We start from the raw sequence: 18,168 nt of genomic DNA, 5'->3' as shown, positions 1-18,168 counted from the left end.
GCTTTTGCAGACAAGGGTCACAGGTTACCATTTGAATTTGGGGAGTGTCTGCTTGGATCTGTCTAAATAGGTAGCCGAGTCTGGCCTTACTGGTGTTTTATGGTAAAAGACCGATGTGTTGCCATCGGCTCTTTGTGCGTTGACTCAGTTTGACAATCGGAAAAATCAACATGGAAGCCTTCTTCATTGATTAAAAGGGGAATTTTTACAATAAGAGCCGATTGCTCGCAAAAGGATGATCTGCTGCCTAGTGCACTACTACTACTAGTCCTACTCTAGTAGTCCCTAATCTAGGGGCCGTCGCTGCCCTCGTCGTCACCGTCCTCGCCGCTATCAGCGCTGCTGCCGGCGATGTCGTCGTCGCTGCTGCTGAAGCCCTTGGCACGGGCTTCTTCTTCTTCGTCGTCATCGTCGTCGTCGTCCTCCGACCCGGCGCGGAAGCGCTTCGCCGGCGGGTATTCCTCGGAGGAGGTGTCGTCCTCCGCCTCGTCCTCCTCGTCGGAGGAGAGGTCCCCGTCCCAGGAGAAGGCGTCGTCGTCGCTCTCCTCCTCCAACTCCCCGTCCACGAGGAAGTAGAGGTTATCCTCCCCGTCGGTCAAGGAGTCGTCATCCTCTGACTCGACGGAGAAGTCCCAATCCCTCTCGTCCCACCACTCTGGGGCGCGGGCGTTGTACGCCGCTATCGGGTCGTACTCCGGCGCCGGCTCGCTGGAGGAGGAAGACTTGAAGGAAAGACCCGAAGAGTGGGAGTCAGAGGAGGAGTCCATGGTTGCAGAGGAAGGGGGTTTTCGATTGCTAATGCAGAGGATGAGGAGTCGAACTGCTCGGATGCGGTTAAATAAAGGGGATATAGTGGAAGATGATTCAATGCTGTGGCAGTTTCGAGGATGCGGTGCCAAAACTGTCAAATCGTGCAGTACAGAGAAGTTGAGAAGGCAAGGCATCATGATGGAAGGGCACTGTAGCGGTTCTGCTCTGCAACGCTGATGACCCACAAGTATAGGGGATCGCAACAGTCTTCGAGGGAAGTAAAACCCAATTTATTGATTCGACAGAAGGGGAGACAAAGAATACTTGAAAGCCTTAACAGCGGAGTTGTCAATTCAGCTGCACCTGGAAACAGACTTGCTCGCAAGAGTTTATCGATAGTAACAGTTTTATAGTAGTAGCAGCGGTAAAATAACGAGCAGCAGAGTAACAAAGACAACAGTAGTGATTTTAGTAAACAGCGGGATTAAAATACTGTAGGCACGGGGACGGATGACGGGCGTTGCATGGATGAGAGAAACTCATGTAACAATCATAGCAGGGCATTTGCAGATAATAATAAAACGGTATCCAAGTACTAATCAATCAATATGCATGTGTTCCAATTATAGTCGTGCGTGCTCGCAATGAGAAACTTGCACAACATCTTTTGTCCTACCAGCCGGTGGCAGCCGGGCCTCAAGGGAAACTACTGGATATTAAGGTACTCCTTTTAATAGAGTACCGGAGCAAAGCATTAACACTCCGTGAACACATGTGATCCTCACATCGCTACCATTCCCTCCGGTTGTCCCGATTTACGTCACTTCGGGGCCATTGGTTCCGGACGGCGACATGTGTATACAACTTGCGAGGTAAGATCATAAACAACGAATATCTTCATGAATCAATAACATGTTCAGATCTGAGATCATGGCACTCGGGCCCTAGTGACAAGCATTAAGCATAACAAGTTGCAACAATATCATAAAAGTACCATCTACGGACACTAGGCACTATGCCCTAACAATCTTATGCTATTACATGACCAATCTCATCCAATCCCTACCATCCCCTTCGGCCTACAGCGGGGGAATTACTCACACATGGATGGGGGAAACATGGCTGGTTGATGGAGAGGCGTTGGCGGTGATGGCGGCGATGATCTCCTCCAATTCCCCGTCCCGGCGGAGTGCCAGAACGGAGACTTCTCGCTCCCGAGACGGAGTTTCGCGATGTGGCGGCGTTCTGGAGGGTTTCTGGCGACTTCGACTTCTCTCCGTGCGTTTTTAGGTCGAGGCGAATAAGTAGTCCGAAGGAGGGGGTCGGAGGCCAGCCGAGGGGGCCACACCATAGGGCCGCGCGGGCCCTCCCTAGGCCGCGCCGCCTTATGGTGTGGGGCCCTCGGGCCTCCACCTTACTTGTCCTTCTGGCTCCGTCAGTATTCTGGGAAAATAGGCCCTTTCGTCAAAATCCCGAGGTTTTTCCTGAAAGTTGGATTTCTGCACAAAAACGAGACACCGAACGATTCGCTGAAAACAGCGTTAGTCCGTGTTAGTTGCATCCAAAATACACAAATTAGAGGCAAAACAATAGCAAAAGTGTTCGGGAAAGTAGATACGTTTTGGACGTATCAACTCCCCCAAGCTTAGCTTATTGCTTGTCCTCAAGCAATTCGGTTAACAACCGAGCGATAAAAGAACTTTCACGAACACATTTGCTCATATGATGTATATATTCTCATGATATGGCTAATACTTGAGCGAGTTCATAATAAGATACATGCAAATAAGATCATCTAACAGCTATGTCAATCATGAAGAAGTACCAACAATTAATAATAAGCATCATGAATCATGTATATAAGCAGGATTGCAATGTTCATAAGAGAGTATGATAAAGTGGTATCTCGCTTGCCTGTATTTGATTGGCAAAACATAAATGCCCGGGCACCTCTGGAGTTCATAGAAAGACTAGAAGTAGTGATTGTCAAAGATAAAAGCATCAAAGTTATACCACAATCAATCATATTTTGAGACAAGCATATTATACTAAGAATGACAGTTGTGCTCTCAAGAAAGTGCTCAAAGAAATAATGGAGACACAACATAAAAGTAAAAGATTGACCCTTCGCGAGAGGAAGCGAGGATTAACATGCGCTAGAGCTTTTCATTTGTAAAGCGAGGAGTAAAATTATTTTGAGAGGTGTTTGTTGTTGTCAACGAATGGTAATGGGTACACCAACTACCTCGCCAACCGGACTTTCAAGAGCGGCTCCCATGAATTATTTGCATTTTTATGTGGCACTCCTTCCAACCTTTCTTACACAAACCATGGCTAACCGAATCCTCGGGTGCATGCCAACAATCACATACCATGAAGGAGTGCCTTTTTAGTTTAGTTTTATTATGATGATGACACTCCCCCCAACCTTTGCTTACACAAGCCATGGCTAACCGAATCCTTCGGGTGCCGTCCAACAATCACAAACCATGGAGGAGTGTCTATTTAAGTTAATTAATTCGGGATCGGGAATCCCATTGCCAGCTCTTTTTGCAAAATTATTGGATAAGCGGATGTGCCACTAGTCCATATGAGAGTCCGTCAAAAGTAAATGACAAGGTTGAAAGCTAAACACCACATACTTCCTCATGAGCTATGAAACATTAACACAAATTAAGAAGCATTTTGAAGATTTTAAAGGTAGCGCATGAGAATTTACTTGGAATGGTTTGAAATGCCATGCATAGGTATTTATGGTGGACACTCGGAATAACTTGGTTTTCATGTGTTTGGAGGCACGAGCAGCGTTCCCGCTCGGTACAAGTGAAGGCTAGCAAAAGACTAGGGAGCGACAAATCAAGAGAGCGATGAATCGTCATAATCATGCTTGCGGCAAAATAAATTAAGCGAGGCATAAAAGTGATACCAGAACTCCGAAGCAATGTAAATCACCGAGGCTTAATTGACTCTTGTTCAGTCATATGCATGCGTGAGCATGTGCCAAGTCGATATAAATGAATTATTCAGAGGAGGATACCACAATGCCATACTTACTTATGAATAAAACAATGCAAGCAAACATCCATGACATGCTACTCATATTAATAAATTGGAGCTAATTATGAGAGATCATGAACTACTAGACTTTCTTAAATAACATATACCTCACATGAACCAACTAAGCATGCTCACATGGATGAGTATATGTACAAAAATGAAAACAAATAGAGTTCATACCGAGCCTCTTACCACAATCGGATTGTCGTAGATCGTCATTATTGCCTTTTCACTTGTGTAGCTTGGATAATATGAAATGAAAACCACGCTCCAGCCACCGAAGACCATTGAACTCATAAAGAACTTTACAAACCAAAGAAGAACAGCAAATATTTTTGGTGTTTTCGAATTTGAGAATAAGAACAAAAGGAAACAAGCAAACAAGCAAAATCTTTTTGGGTTTTCTTATAGCAAACTAGCAATAGCAAATAAAGCGAAACAAATGCAAGAAACCAAGATAAACAAATGGTGAAGAGAAACAACAGAAATATTTTTGGTCTTTTTGTGTTTTGGGAAAGAAACAAAGTGAAAGCAAGAAATAACAAACTAAAAGAAACACAGAAAAGCGAGATGGCAGAAATCTGCCAAAACCTGACAACGAGTACAGAAATCGATTTTTACAAAAATCTTACGTTGCTCAGCTCGAAAAGTGTTCAACTAATGAAAGTTAGATAACAACCTGGGGAACATGCACAAAAATTGGCTTCGCAAAATACTGTTACTGGCTGTGCGCACGAATTTTTACGGTAACAGCCCAGAATCTGTTTTCAGGCAGCACTTCCCCAAATATCATCTTCCTCTCATTAGAAAACCACTCAAACAAACTAAACAAGTATATACAAGTATCCAGCAACCATGGTATGCAAAGAATGAGTGATGCCGATATACCTCCCCCAAGCTTAGGCTTTTGACCTAAGTGGAGTTCAACCCCATCGAGGGTCTGGGTTCCACGCCGGTGGATCATACATGGAGTAGTCATAATAAGGTACCGATGCAGAAGAAAAGCGTGGGGGTTCCTCATACCCAGCTTGTGGATGCGAAGAGCTTGCTGCATCGGATGACGAGTCGAGGTGTTCCTCGACCTCATCCGTGTTGTCTCGTGCACGATGGCTTCCTCCCTCTATGTATGCATTAACTGCACTTTCCGTGACTGACCAATCCTCCCTGGAATCAAAGTTAAACGGAGAAGGTGCGGGCAATCCTACTAATTTTTCAACTTTCTTAGTCCTTGTCCAAGATTTCTTGTAAAATGTTATTCTATAAGACAGGTTCCCTAAATTAGACGAATTAGAAAGAAATTCATGCTTAATCATGGAAGCTATGTCAAGTTTCTCCATGGGGAGCTGAATATCAAGACGGTGAGGTCCTACATTATGCATAGCTAATAAGCGAGAGGCGATGAGACCCCCACAAATTCCCCCCTCTCACGGTTAGTGGCAAGTCACATTGGCTATCAAAGCTCCCAAGTTATAAGTCCTATTACCTCGTAATGCAGCGGCTAGAAAGGCTAGATCCGGGATAGTTACTTTACCTCCATTCTTTCTCGCTAGAACGCACTTGGTAATGAAATAAGCAAAGTAACGAATAGCTGGGAAATGAATACTACTAATTTTACCATCATCCTCTGAGAAGCTTCTTCCATGACAAATCATCTTGAAGAGGTCCAAGAACTCTTGCGGCGATCCCTTTATCTTCTCGCATGATCCCCATTGCGGCACTTTGATTGCTGCACAAAAATCACTGAATGGCAAGTTGACAGTTTTATTATAAATTTTGTACTGCACCATGGGGTTAGATCGTGACCAATTGAATTTAAAATCTTGCACTACTGACATAGTCAGCTTCACATATTGGCATGGTTCCCCATCAACAAAATCATCCAATCCTGCACGAGAGATTAAATTTCGGACGTCCTGCAAGATCCCTGCACTTCTCATGAAATCCGCACACGGATAGTAAGTGGGATATACTCCTTCTTCTCGGTGAACTCTCATGACCTGTGGCACATCCAACTCATGTTGGTTGAGTTGGTGCCTACCTCCTTCCATTTTCTGAAATTTTCAACAAACAATATAAAACTTGATTTGGTGACATATAATTGAGGGAAACTACCATAGGAACTTGCTAGAATACTAATCATGCATCAAAACTAATTTCTACCACTTAGAACAAGCATGCAAGCTCATTAAACGTGTTACCTACAGCAGCAAAATATTCAAGATATACTTCACCAAACAAAATTCTACTTGGATAATCGAAGGAGTCACATACCGGAGAGCAAATGTGCCAAATTTCAGACAGAAATCTGGGCTGAGCAAAGAGATCAAAAAATCCTAAGCTCTTGAGCAAAAACGCGAGTGAGAGAAAGTTGGTTCGAGTTTTTTCGGGAGAGAGAAGATGCTGGGAGAAAGAGATGAAGTAGTGGGGCAAGGAGGGGCCCACACCACAGGGTGGCGCGCCCCCTCCTTGGCCGCGCCGGCCTGTGGTGTGGCACCCTGTGGTGCCCCACAGGTCATCCTCCGGTGCTCCCGAGTGCCTCGTCGAAAAATAGGACCAACGGTGTAATTTTCGCGAATTTTGGAAAACTTTGAAAAATGCACATTTACGGGTATTAAGTTTATTATTACCGGCCGGGAAATTTTTTGAAATCTCAAATCAACTAAGAAACTTTGCAAATTAAAAATGCTACAGCAACTAAAGCAAGTGGAGGAAGAAAGAGATGTTGTTTACCTCCTCTATGCATATAAGATGTATTTGTTAACAAGGTTGATCAAGTCTTGCCACCAAATAAATTTTACATAGCATATGAAGAAATAAACCTCAAATCAATCATGTTACCTTGAATTGTATTGATATGGATCCAATCACAATAGTTTGATATTCTTCTTTAGGCTCATATATAGGGCAATCAATAGTTCCCACTTTGATAGTTCTCACATTAGAAATAGTATTAACTCCGCACGCTTTTTCAATCCTCTTGGGGAAATAGACGGTGTGTTCCTTATCATCAACATTGAAAGTAACCTTTCCTTTATTGCAATCGATAACAGTCCCTGCGGTGTTAAGAAAAGGTCTCCCAAGAATAATAGACATATTATCATCTTCAGGCATTTCCAACACAACAAAATCAGTTAATATCAAGCAGTTATTAGTAACTTGAACAGGAACATCCTCACATATACCAACAGGAATAGCAGTAGATTTATCAGCCATTTGCAAAGATATATCGGTAGGTATCAACTTATCTAAGTAAAGTCTCTTATAAAGAGAAAAAGGCATAACACTAACACCGGCTCCCAAGTCACATAGAGCAATTTTAACATAATTATTCTTAATAGAACAAGGAATAGTATGTATACCTGGGTCGCCCAACTTCTTTGGAACTTTGCCATTGAAAGAGTAATTAGCAAGCATAGTGGAAATTTCCTCATTGGGGATTTTCCTTTTGTTAGTAACAATATCTTTCATATACTTTGAATAAGGAGGCAATTTAATAGCATCAGTCAAAAGGGATTTGCAAGAATAAAGGTTTCATCCAATCACAAAATTTATTATAGTGTTCTTCTTCCTTTGATTTTAGTTTCTTAGCAGGAAAAGGCATTTGCTTTTGAACCCAAGGTTCTCTTTCATTACCATGTTTCTCAGCAATAAAATCTTCTTTAGTATACTTTTTATTTTTAGCATGCTTTTCAGGTTCTTTTTCAACCTCTTCTTTATCAGAAGTATCATTCTTATCATTATCTTTATCATGTTCATTACCACTTTCAGTTTCAGCATCAGAAATAGAAATACTATTAGGATCATTAGCAGGTTCAGAGGATTCTACAACATTCTATGCTTCCTTTTCTTTTTCTTAGATGGAGCACTAGTTTCAATGTGTTGAGAATCTTGTTCAATTCTTTTGGGATGCCCTTCAGGATATAGAGGATCCTGGGTAGAGACACCACCTCTAGTTGTTACTTCATAAGCATGTTTTTCTTTAGCATTATTTCCCAACAAGTCATTTTGCACTTTAGTGAGTTGATCAATTTGAGTTTGAACCATATGAAAATGTTTAACAAGCATCTTAACATCATTGGAGGTTCTCTCCACAATATCATGCAATTGACTAATAGCTTGAGAATTTTCCATTAGATGATTCTCTACTCTCATATTAAAATTTTCTTGCTTAACAATATAATTATCAAACTCATCTAAGCATTGCGCAGGAGGTTTTGAATACGGAATATCTTCCCTAGTAAAGCGTTGAAGGGAATTTACCTCAATCATGGATGAAGGGGGAATTATCTCACATATATCTTCTATAGGAGGTAGATTCTTCACATCTTCAGATTTAATACCTTTCTCCTTGAGAGACTTCTTGGCTTCCCTCATATCTTCATCATTCAATTTAATTAAACCCCTCTTCTTCACTATTGGCGTTGGAGTTGGTTCGGGCGTAGTCCAATCATCATAATTCCGGCCTATTTTAGCCAATAATTCTTCGACGTCGTCCGGAGTTCTTTTCCTGAAACACAACCAGCACAACTATCCGGGTATGCCCTAGACTCAATGGTTAGTCCACTATAAAATATATCAAGTAAATCATGCTTTTCCAAATCATGGTCGGGCGGAGCTCTAATAAGAGAGCAAAATCTCGCCCAAGCCTCGAGACAATTTCTCTTCATCTCCCCGATCAAAATTATAAACTCTCTCGCAAAGCGAGCATGTTGAGCACTAGCAGGAAAGTATTTCCGAAAGAAAACAAGCAAGCAATTCTTTTGGACTTTTAATAGAGCTAGGTGGCAAACTATTATACCAGGTTTTAGCGTCATCCTTTAATGAGAATGGAAAGATTTTAGCAACAAAGTAAGTACACTTCTTAACATCATCAGAAAACAAGCTACTCAGAGTAGATAACTCAGTCATGTGTTCAACAACACTTTCTTTTTCAGTACCACAAAAAGGTGTTTTCTCAACAATAGCTATATGAGATAGATCAATACAAAAATCATAATCTTTATCCTTAATGTTTATAGGAGATGTGGAAAATTTAGGATCAGGAGACAGTTTATATCTAACAGTATGTTCTGCAAGCAACTTTTTAATTTTTCTTGCATCAGTAGTAGCATGGCATTTTTCAATAAAATCATCATCAAGTTCCACATAATCTTCATCAAGATCATCACTAGAGTATTCAAGTTCAGGTGAATTAACAGGTGTAGTAACATCAGGAGTTTCAGCACTTTCAATTTGTCTAGACCTAGCAATTGTAGTATCTAGAAAAGTTCCCAATGAACCACTATCATCAAGCACAGCAGAAATATTATCAATATTATGAGAGTTTTCAGATTCAGCAGAAGTACCAGCATTTGAAGCATGTGGCGGTGAAACAAGTTTATCAATCACAGATGGTGAATCAAGAGCAGCAGAGGTACTCGAGTTGTACCTTTTCTTGTAGTGGATGGTAATATGGCGACCTTAGTATCGCGAGTTTTACCCATGATGGAGAATTTGCAGCGAACAATATCAATCCAAGTGAACTTCCAAATAAAGCTATGCTCCCCGGCAACGGCGCCGGAAAATAGTCTTGATGACCCACAAGTATAGGGGATCGCAACGGTCTTCGAGGGAAGTAAAACCCAATTTATTGATTGGACACAAGGGGAGACAAAGAATACTTGAAAGCCTTAACGACGGAGTTGTCAATTCAGCTGCACTGGAAACAGACTTGCTCGCAAGAGTTTATCGATAGTAACAGTTTTATAGTAGTAGCAGCGAGTAAAATAACGACGACGAGTAACAAAGACAGCAGTAGTAATTTTAGTAAACAACAGGATTAAAATACTGTAGGCACGGGGACGGATGACGGGCGTTGCATGGATGAGAGAAACTCATGTAACAATCATAGCGAGGGCATTTGCGGATAATAATAAAACGGTATCCAAGTACTAATCAATCAATAGGCATGTGTTCCAATTATAGTCGTGCGTGCTCGCAATGAGAAACTTGCACAACATCTTTTGTCCTACCAGCCGGTGGCAGCCGGGCCTCAAGGGAAACTATTGGATATTAAGGTACTCCTTTTAATAGAGTACCGGAGCAAAGCATTAACACTCCGTGAACACATGTGATCCTCACATCGCTACCATTCCCTCCGGTTGTCCCGATTTCGTCACTTCGGGGCCATTGGTTCCGGACAGCGACATGTGTATACAACTTGCGAGGTAAGATCATAAACAACGAATATCTTCATGAATCAATAACATGTTCAGATCTGAGATCATGGCACTCGGGCCCTAGTGACAAGCATTAAGCATAACAAGTTGCAACAATATCATAAAAGTACCATCTACGGACACTAGGCACTATGCCCTAACAATCTTATGCTATTACATGACCAATCTCATCCAATCCCTACCATCCCCTTCGGCCTACAGCGGGGGAATTACTCACACATGGATGGGGGAAACATGGCTGGTTGATGGAGAGGCGTTGGCGGTGATGGCGGCGATGATCTCCTCCAATTCCCCGTCCCGCGGAGTGCCGAACGGAGACTTCGGCTCCCGAGACGGAGTTTCGCGATGTGGCGGCGTTCTGGAGGGTTTCTGGCGACTTCGACTTCTCTCCGTGCGTTTTTAGGTCGAGGCGAATAAGTAGTCCGAAGGAGGGCGTCGGAGGCCAGCCGAGGGGGCCACACCATAGGGCCGCGCGGGCCCCCCCTAGGCCGCGCCGCCTTATGGTGTGGGGCCCTCGGGCCTCCACCTTACTTGTCCTTCTGGCTCCGTCAGTATTCTGGGAAAATAGGCCCTTTCGTCAAAATCCCGAGGTTTTTCCTGAAAGTTGGATTTCGCACAAAAACGAGACACCAGAACAGTTCTGCTGAAAACAGCGTTAGTCCGTGTTAGTTGCATCCAAAATACACAAATTAGAGGCAAAACAATAGCAAAAGTGTTCGGGAAAGTAGATACGTTTTGGACGTATCAAACGCGTGACCCGATGAAGGAAAACAAAGTGGTTTTGGAATTATTATTGCCAAAACCAGGGGAGCATGTGTTATCACCAGATTTTAGCCAAATCAGAAGATGGGCCGTGATTGAGATGGGCTTGGAGGATATGCACATAAAGTATTTCTGAATCGGCCTCGTGCGAGAATTTGGGCTAGATTGCCCGTGTATCTGTACATTATAGTAGATCACGTTTTAGTTTAGAATTAAGAGATAGAGTTTGGTTCTGTATACAGTTAGGTTTATTCCAAAGATAGAAAGTCCACAGACTATAAATATGTACCTAGGGTTATTGAGAAAGGAGGACGATCACGTTCACAACAAACACAATCTAGGCGCATCTCCACCCCTTGTTTCGAGGGTTTCTTCCGGGTAAGCGTCATGCTGCCTAGATCGCATCTTGCGATCTAGGCAGTATCAGTTTATTCGTTATCTTGTGTTGCTCGTACTGAAGCCTTGTTGATGGCGAGTAACACTGTTATCATAGATGTTTTTGGGCTAGCATCAATACTTTTCTGATATGTTTGCTTAGTTATGCTGCCCCTAAATATCTAGCTGTCTTTGCACCTATCTTGGGTGTAAGGGGCGTCTTGCTTGAACTTTATTTAGTAGATTTGATCTGTTATAGTTGTTCCTTGTTCTTCAAGGATTAGTTTGATATCCGCATGGTCAGGCCTTGCAAACGGGTTGAACGATCCAGTAGTGCGTAAGGTATGGTTTGCCGATCCAAGAGGGGTTGTTCCGGGAATTGACTCTATGTTGGTTTTTAGGCCTCTTCTTGGATTAGTTTTCTGTTTTCTTTGGTATCTGCCAGGATCAACTACGTGTAGGATGTTCCAATTATGCGGTGAAAACCCTAGACTGTCGTAGATTGATTTAACTTGGTATTGATCAAGCAGGAACCCCATGTTATCGTAGATCCAATACGAACCATGGATGAATCGGCTCTTTAAGCTGATCCACAGGGTAACCTGAGAGCCGATCGAGGCTCGGATTTAATGTTTACGTGTCTGCCATGCAGGAAATTAATCGAAGCAATCCATCACCTTCCTGACCAGGTATAGGTCAGGTGGCACGCCCTTGCAACCGCCAGGACGTGTGCCGGAGCATTGCGGGCCGTCGCCCGAGGGACCAGGACCCACCAGCAGTTCTGGGAGCCTCCCGGCTCTCCGTGTTGCCCGTCGCTGCTCGCCGGTGGGTTTTGGCAGGCAACACTATCATGCGCCGCCGCCCGTGTGCCGCCGAGCTCTGCAGTTCCGGTGGTCACCGGCGCCAATTCCGGCGTCAATACGGCTCCGCACCACCACCAATCGATGTAGGACTCCGTTGCGCTTCAGATCTGCCAGACCTCGCAATCCGGCGAGCATCAGAACGACGTCCCGGCCTCCCGCCGACGCCCCCGACACACCTGCTCGCATGCGTCTCCCCTGCCAGCCACGAAAATTGGAGAAGCCCAAAAGAACCCTCCGATACAGCTTCTCAGAGTTTCTGTCCACCGCAGATTCCACCGAACCCAATCCAATAAGCCAGCTTATGCAGAAGCGCAAGCCTAAAAGAAGTGTGCCTAAATCGGTGGAGAATGTTCTTGCACTGCTATAACGGAGGCAATTGCATTGAGACATGGCCTGGATATTTTGTAAGGTATGATTGTCTCCCTTATCATCGAATCTGATAGCTTGGAATTGATTAAAATACGCGTGTTTCTTATTCATTAAAATAGAGGTAGTATATTGTTTCCCAAAGTCTCACTTCACTTTGACTGCAAAGTGGGTTCGCTACTACTATGCTCCTGCATATAGCCATTTTCCTCCAGTGAAAACCTATAAATATAATATGGTATTTATTGTGAAAAAATACTTATATAATATAACATGGTATTGATTGTTAAAACAAAAAACTTGTTGCGAACCAAGACATATCTAATGCTAGAAATAACATGAAAGACGTAATACATATCGAAGGATTAACCCGTCTCCACAATCTGCATCCATTCTGGTTGGCAGCACCAATCTGGTTCCGTAGCTTCAGTAAACTCTATGCAGATAGTTGCCGGTGAGAACATAGATTACGAGTGTACTTGTACTAAAAGATTAGTCTGACTGCTCCCCGAGTTCACTATCTTCGTTCGTTCTGCCAAATTCGGTCTGGCACGGGACATTCATAGTTTGCTGCGAGGAGATAATTCCCGCGATTTCTTTCATTGCTTCAGCAGTCTGGTCGCTGCTGACCACTTCCTCACCAGACTTCTCCACGGATTCAGCAATCTCAGAAGGACCATCTTCCTTCTGCTGAGGTGGAGGAACAAAAAATGGGATCTTGCCCCTCTGCCAGTCATGAAGCACCATCTTGGCCGCTGTTGCCAGATCAGGCTCCCCGCCCTGCCAACCAGAAGTTCAAGTACAGTGTTAACTGTTAACAGCAGTTCGAGAACAACCAACTGTCCCTCGGTTGGCACGCCAAGAGAAATATTTGGTACAAATATAACAATAGCGGATGAAAATCAAAAGTGTGATGTGATCCGTACCTTGAGTAGTTTTCCACTCCTCTTGCTCAGCTGGACGAGAAAATCGTTATCATCAGCCCTGGAGAGAGCAAAAGCATTTAGCAAGACAGATATGTAATTCCAGGTTTTAATCGTTCCAGACTAACACCACTATGTTAGTTATTATGTGTGAATTTCATTATCGATCAGAGTTGTAATAATCAGCCTGAGTTTTGTAGACAACATGCAATAGCCACACAACTAGATAAAAGCAATGCTACGCCAAAAGCCTGGAAACACAACTAACTGACAAAAGCCTTGCAATAGCCACACATCGTGGGAGTACCATAGCTAATATCATGCGGTCTAAGTTGGCAAAAAAAAAAAAAAACTCATGCCGCACAGCAAATGGACAAGATAGAGGCGAGTGGTTTTATATGTTGTGCTACGGTATCATAGCATGTAAAACTAAAAAAATAACAATTATATTGTGTACACAACTTTGCACTTGAACTCTACAAAGAAATACATAAATAGGTTAAGAATATAAATTATGACCTGAGATTATTGTTTTTATGTTTCAGCAACATTAACTAGTGTAGTAGTGTCACTTAAATATTCGAACAGAAGTATAACTTCCGTGATAGCTTTCCGCTACCTTGTGACAAAGGAACGTACCAGAAGGAGGAAATATGCTACAACATGGATAAAATTAAATATACTGTATTAATTTTGGAAAACAAAAATACCAGTGTTGTATTTTATAAGCTCTTTGTAGATTCTCCTTTTTTACACGCCTTAGAACTTCCCCAATGTGCTCAGAAGCATCATCCAAATTTGTCACACGTACCTGGTCACAAATATAGTATGTTGCTTTAAAAACACTCACTAGTAGCACTCTTAATTTGTTGCCAATACATGCTATAGGACATAAATCTATAGTAATACCCTTCCTAGATGAAAATCAAGATATAGCAAAACAGTACAAATGAAGACATGGAATTGCAGGCTGCAACTACAGGAATAAAAAAATATCCTCATGCTGAATTTATGTTAGAAGAATGGCTTTTCCATATGAATAGGAACAAGATGGGAAAGTAAAAAAAAAAAACAGATATAGAATGATAACTCAATGTTTGATCGTCTGAAATTTCAAAATGGAAAGACAAAAAAAGGTCAGGAATGGAGATACATACCACACCCTTAAGAACTACATCAGTTTCGCTATCGTTGTTTTGGTACACAACCCCGGGGCAATCAATTAAGAAGACTCTTTTAGTCAAGGTGATGTACTGCCACACCTTCGTCTCTCCTGGAATTGGAGCTACCTTACAAACCTACAAAAAAGTCAAAATATTACCCTAAGAAGTTCCATGACTTATATCTAGTCTAGAAGGGCTTGAAAGGGAAGAGAATTACAGTTTTGGAGCGTAATGTGTTGATAACTGATGACTTCCCAACATTGGGATATCCAACAAATCCAACGGATATTGCTTGTTTGTCGCTCTTCAAACGGGCAAACTGCCGCAATACTGAAAGGAGACATCCCTGGAAATGGTTTTCCAAATGACTTGTTGATAACTGAAAACTGCCGCACATTGTACAGTTGCACAATAGACATAATACAATGAAAACTCCCACCTACTTTTCCAAATGACTTGTTGATGCTTGCATGGAATGCTAGGGTGGGATAGTCCTTTGATAGAGTACGCAACCACCCTTTTGTTGCGGAAGCAGGTACTAGATCACACTGAATGAAAAGTGGAATGTACCCAATCATCAATGTGTCACAACAGGTAAGAATCGACATTTAAACAATTATCAGTGTTGCATAACTTAAAACTGATACCTTATTTAGTAATAATACTAAGTGTTTGTGCTTTGCATTCTCCTTCAGGTGTTTCTCTAGATGGTAGCATCTAGTTCCCATTGGATCCCTGGCATCCAACACCTGGGCATGAAATAAAAATTTAAGCAATTCAATACAGACAGACGCTTATATAAAACAGTGTCTACGTGCACAGAAATTTTGTTGATTGCAGAGTAAAGAACAACTCTCACAAGGACAGAAGGTTGTGTAGCACTGACCTGCACTACAACATCTGAGGAGTCAATAACTTTATATAGTTCACTCCATATTCGTTTGCTCTGTCCCTTCTCAAACATATTATGTCGGACTAGATCTCGTAAGCCATCTTCCTGCTCATCCTTGGGCAATTTTGATGAAGCATGTTTTTCCTCAAAAGCATCTAAAAGGCAAAATATAGTCCCCACAGACTAAGAGTTTGCAGAACTGACTTCAAAGATCATTTAACTTATAATACTGACAACACTTATTCACTTATTCCTTAACATTGATAGTTTGAGTAGCAGATGAACAGCCAGTAGGGCCCTCGAGTTAGTTAATATTATTTTATCATATGCATGTGGCGTTCCATGACTTATCCTTTCTAGCTGCAGAACTGGAATCTAAAGTCTAAACTCAAAGCTAATTGCTTACTTCTAGAATTGCACTAACTGACTGACGTAAATCACTAGAAGAAGAGAACAGTTAGTGGATGAACATGTCTGACTCATACCTTGAGAATTATCAGCTTTCTTTATTAGAGATTCATAGTCGAGACTGGATAGTTTTGGGCGTTTCCGCTTGCCCTTAGGTCCAAAGGCATGCTCAAAAGGCTCAGTGTCAAGAATATGTGCCCGGCCATCCTGTACCATCAACATGAGCGAACATTTATGAGTTGAACATTTCATATATTACAATAAGACTACTTCACCATAGTAAAAGTGCAAAGTCCTGACTGAACCAAAGAACACAAGTAGTGAAGTAACAACGCTAGCACTACTTGTTTCAGCACAGTAGTGCCAATACAGGTACTCACTAATACTGCATACAGGTTCCATATCTCAATAACTATATAGGTAGAAGCTATATGAGTGTGGCATTTTGTAGCTCGGGCTACATGTAGCCCGTTTTTTCAAAAATCGAAAATAGCATTTTCTAGTTTCACATAATTAGGAACAAAAATTATATAGGTAGACAATGATGTACTCTACGACTCTGAAAAAAAATCAGTATGAAAGACTCAGTATTTTGGGCTGTGCAAAATTCACAAATCCATGGATCTGAAAACGTGAACAGTACAGATTTTGATACCTCCAACATTTGTTAGAATTTGTCATTTTTGTGTAGCCTCTAATATAACGTATTTCATCCAGAAAATTTGCACAGTGGTAGAGTACATCATTGGCTACATTCAGATTTTTTTGAAACTTTAAATGTTGAATTTGAATTTTGTAAAAAAACAGGAGATGTGTAGCTCGGGCTACACTTTGAGTTCTCCGAAGCTACAACTGTAGCTAAGTTTCACCTTCCGATCATAGTTCACAAGCGAGAGAGGCAGCTTCCGGGGCTTCAATACCACACTGTAGTTATTTGAAAGCCCACCCTTGAGTTCCTCCCTCATGAAATCAAGTAATTTCTGACTGGCAACACGTGTATTTCCTGTAACAGCCAAGAGGCATGCAGAGTAATACAATCAACATACACTGTTGTATCACTCAGCTTAAAATGGAAGAAACTGGAAGAAACATTCATATATACAAATTCAATCTCCAATCAGACACACTGACTGGACACCCTATCAAGGTATCAACAAGTTAATCCAGCATGAATCATGGCCAAGCTTGACCTAACCAACCATTTATTATGCCCACGCTCCCATGTATCACTCAGCAATATCTCTATTGCTTCATTGAATCAATGTACCCAAACCAAACAGACCCTAATCAACAAAGCAGAAGCCATGCTAATTGCCACATTAGCCGACCAAAAATAACAAATGAAACCTTCACATCCTCTCCTCTCTGCTTTTCTGAGACATCTATTACTTAAGCTCCCGACTGCTCCTGCACTACAAGTGAACACATACCGCCCCAACAAAGATAGTCCAAAATTGACCCAAACCAACAGCACGTGATGTATACTAAAATTTAGCATCGCGTTACATGCCAACACCGAGTAAGCTCTACCCTAATCTTAACTCCAACGATGATCGACCAAGTGCGCGATTAAGAAAACAGAGAGGCCCTGCTCACCGAACCACCGGGGGTCGGGCTCGATGCGTGTGTTGGGGAGGTCCTCGGACTTGAGGTCGAGCTTCTTGATCTTCCCGCGGCGGTCCCTCTTGGGCCTCAGTTTGTACATATTGAGCCGCCGCACCGTGGCCGCGGACCGGCCACCCCCGCCGCCGCTCGCGCGCTTCTTGTCATTGGGACGGTTGACGTCGAGTGAGTGCCTGGGCTTGCCCGACACGTTCACCGGCCGCTCCTTCATCTTCTTCGCCATAGAAGAAGACTCCCTGGTTTTTCCCGTGTTGTTCCCCTGAGACGAGGCGGCGAAGAGAGGAGGTAACGAGGCGGAGGCTAGGGATTTTATAGACGGGCGAGCAGGGTTTTTTTTTTTTGAGATGTGCAACGAAGGTGCGCATGCAACGTCAGTTGGACCGGGCCTTTAGGGGCTGGGCTGGATCCACCTCTCCCCGCGGTTTTGGACCTTGATTTTGCAACGTTTATCGTAGAGCACAAGTATCCACGTTCAGGCTTTTTTTTTTTGCGAATATAGGATAAACTCCCTCGGTTTCTAGATATTCATACTTATAATCTTTATTGTAATTATTTCGAGTTACCAATGCTTTTATTATATTTCTAGTACTTCTCTAACTATGCTAAGCTTTCAAATGGAAGAAGTGTTGGACTCATAAGGCTACCACTTGTAAGTGACTTTCATTTCTCGTTGTTTTGGTTTAAACGCCAAGTTTCTTATGGTTCTTTATTTCTTGCTCGAGTACGATCAAGTTTAAGCTTGGAAAAGTTGATGGTTGTGAAATACGT

General features: G+C 42.4%; 1 protein-coding gene across 1 annotated transcript; it reads right to left on the bottom strand.

Annotated features, from left to right (window-relative positions):
- Positions 1-12,883: 12,883 nt before the first annotated feature.
- Positions 12,884-17,623, bottom strand: LOC124698343 (nuclear/nucleolar GTPase 2-like). The gene is made up of 11 exons (XM_047230828.1): positions 17,374-17,623; positions 16,647-16,780; positions 15,855-15,984; positions 15,364-15,524; positions 15,125-15,226; positions 14,921-15,025; positions 14,695-14,823; positions 14,472-14,612; positions 14,025-14,125; positions 13,318-13,375; positions 12,884-13,171 (listed from the first exon to the last, which is right to left on the bottom strand). Exons 1-11 carry the CDS (start codon positions 17,621-17,623, stop codon positions 12,884-12,886), a joined length of 1,599 nt encoding a protein of 532 aa, XP_047086784.1.
- Positions 17,624-18,168: the final 545 nt, after the last annotated feature.

This window comes from Lolium rigidum, chromosome 3 (genome assembly GCF_022539505.1).
Source record: "Lolium rigidum isolate FL_2022 chromosome 3, APGP_CSIRO_Lrig_0.1, whole genome shotgun sequence".
Taxonomy (NCBI): Eukaryota; Viridiplantae; Streptophyta; class Magnoliopsida; order Poales; family Poaceae; genus Lolium; species Lolium rigidum.
This window is presented reverse-complemented; position numbering and strand designations above follow the sequence as displayed.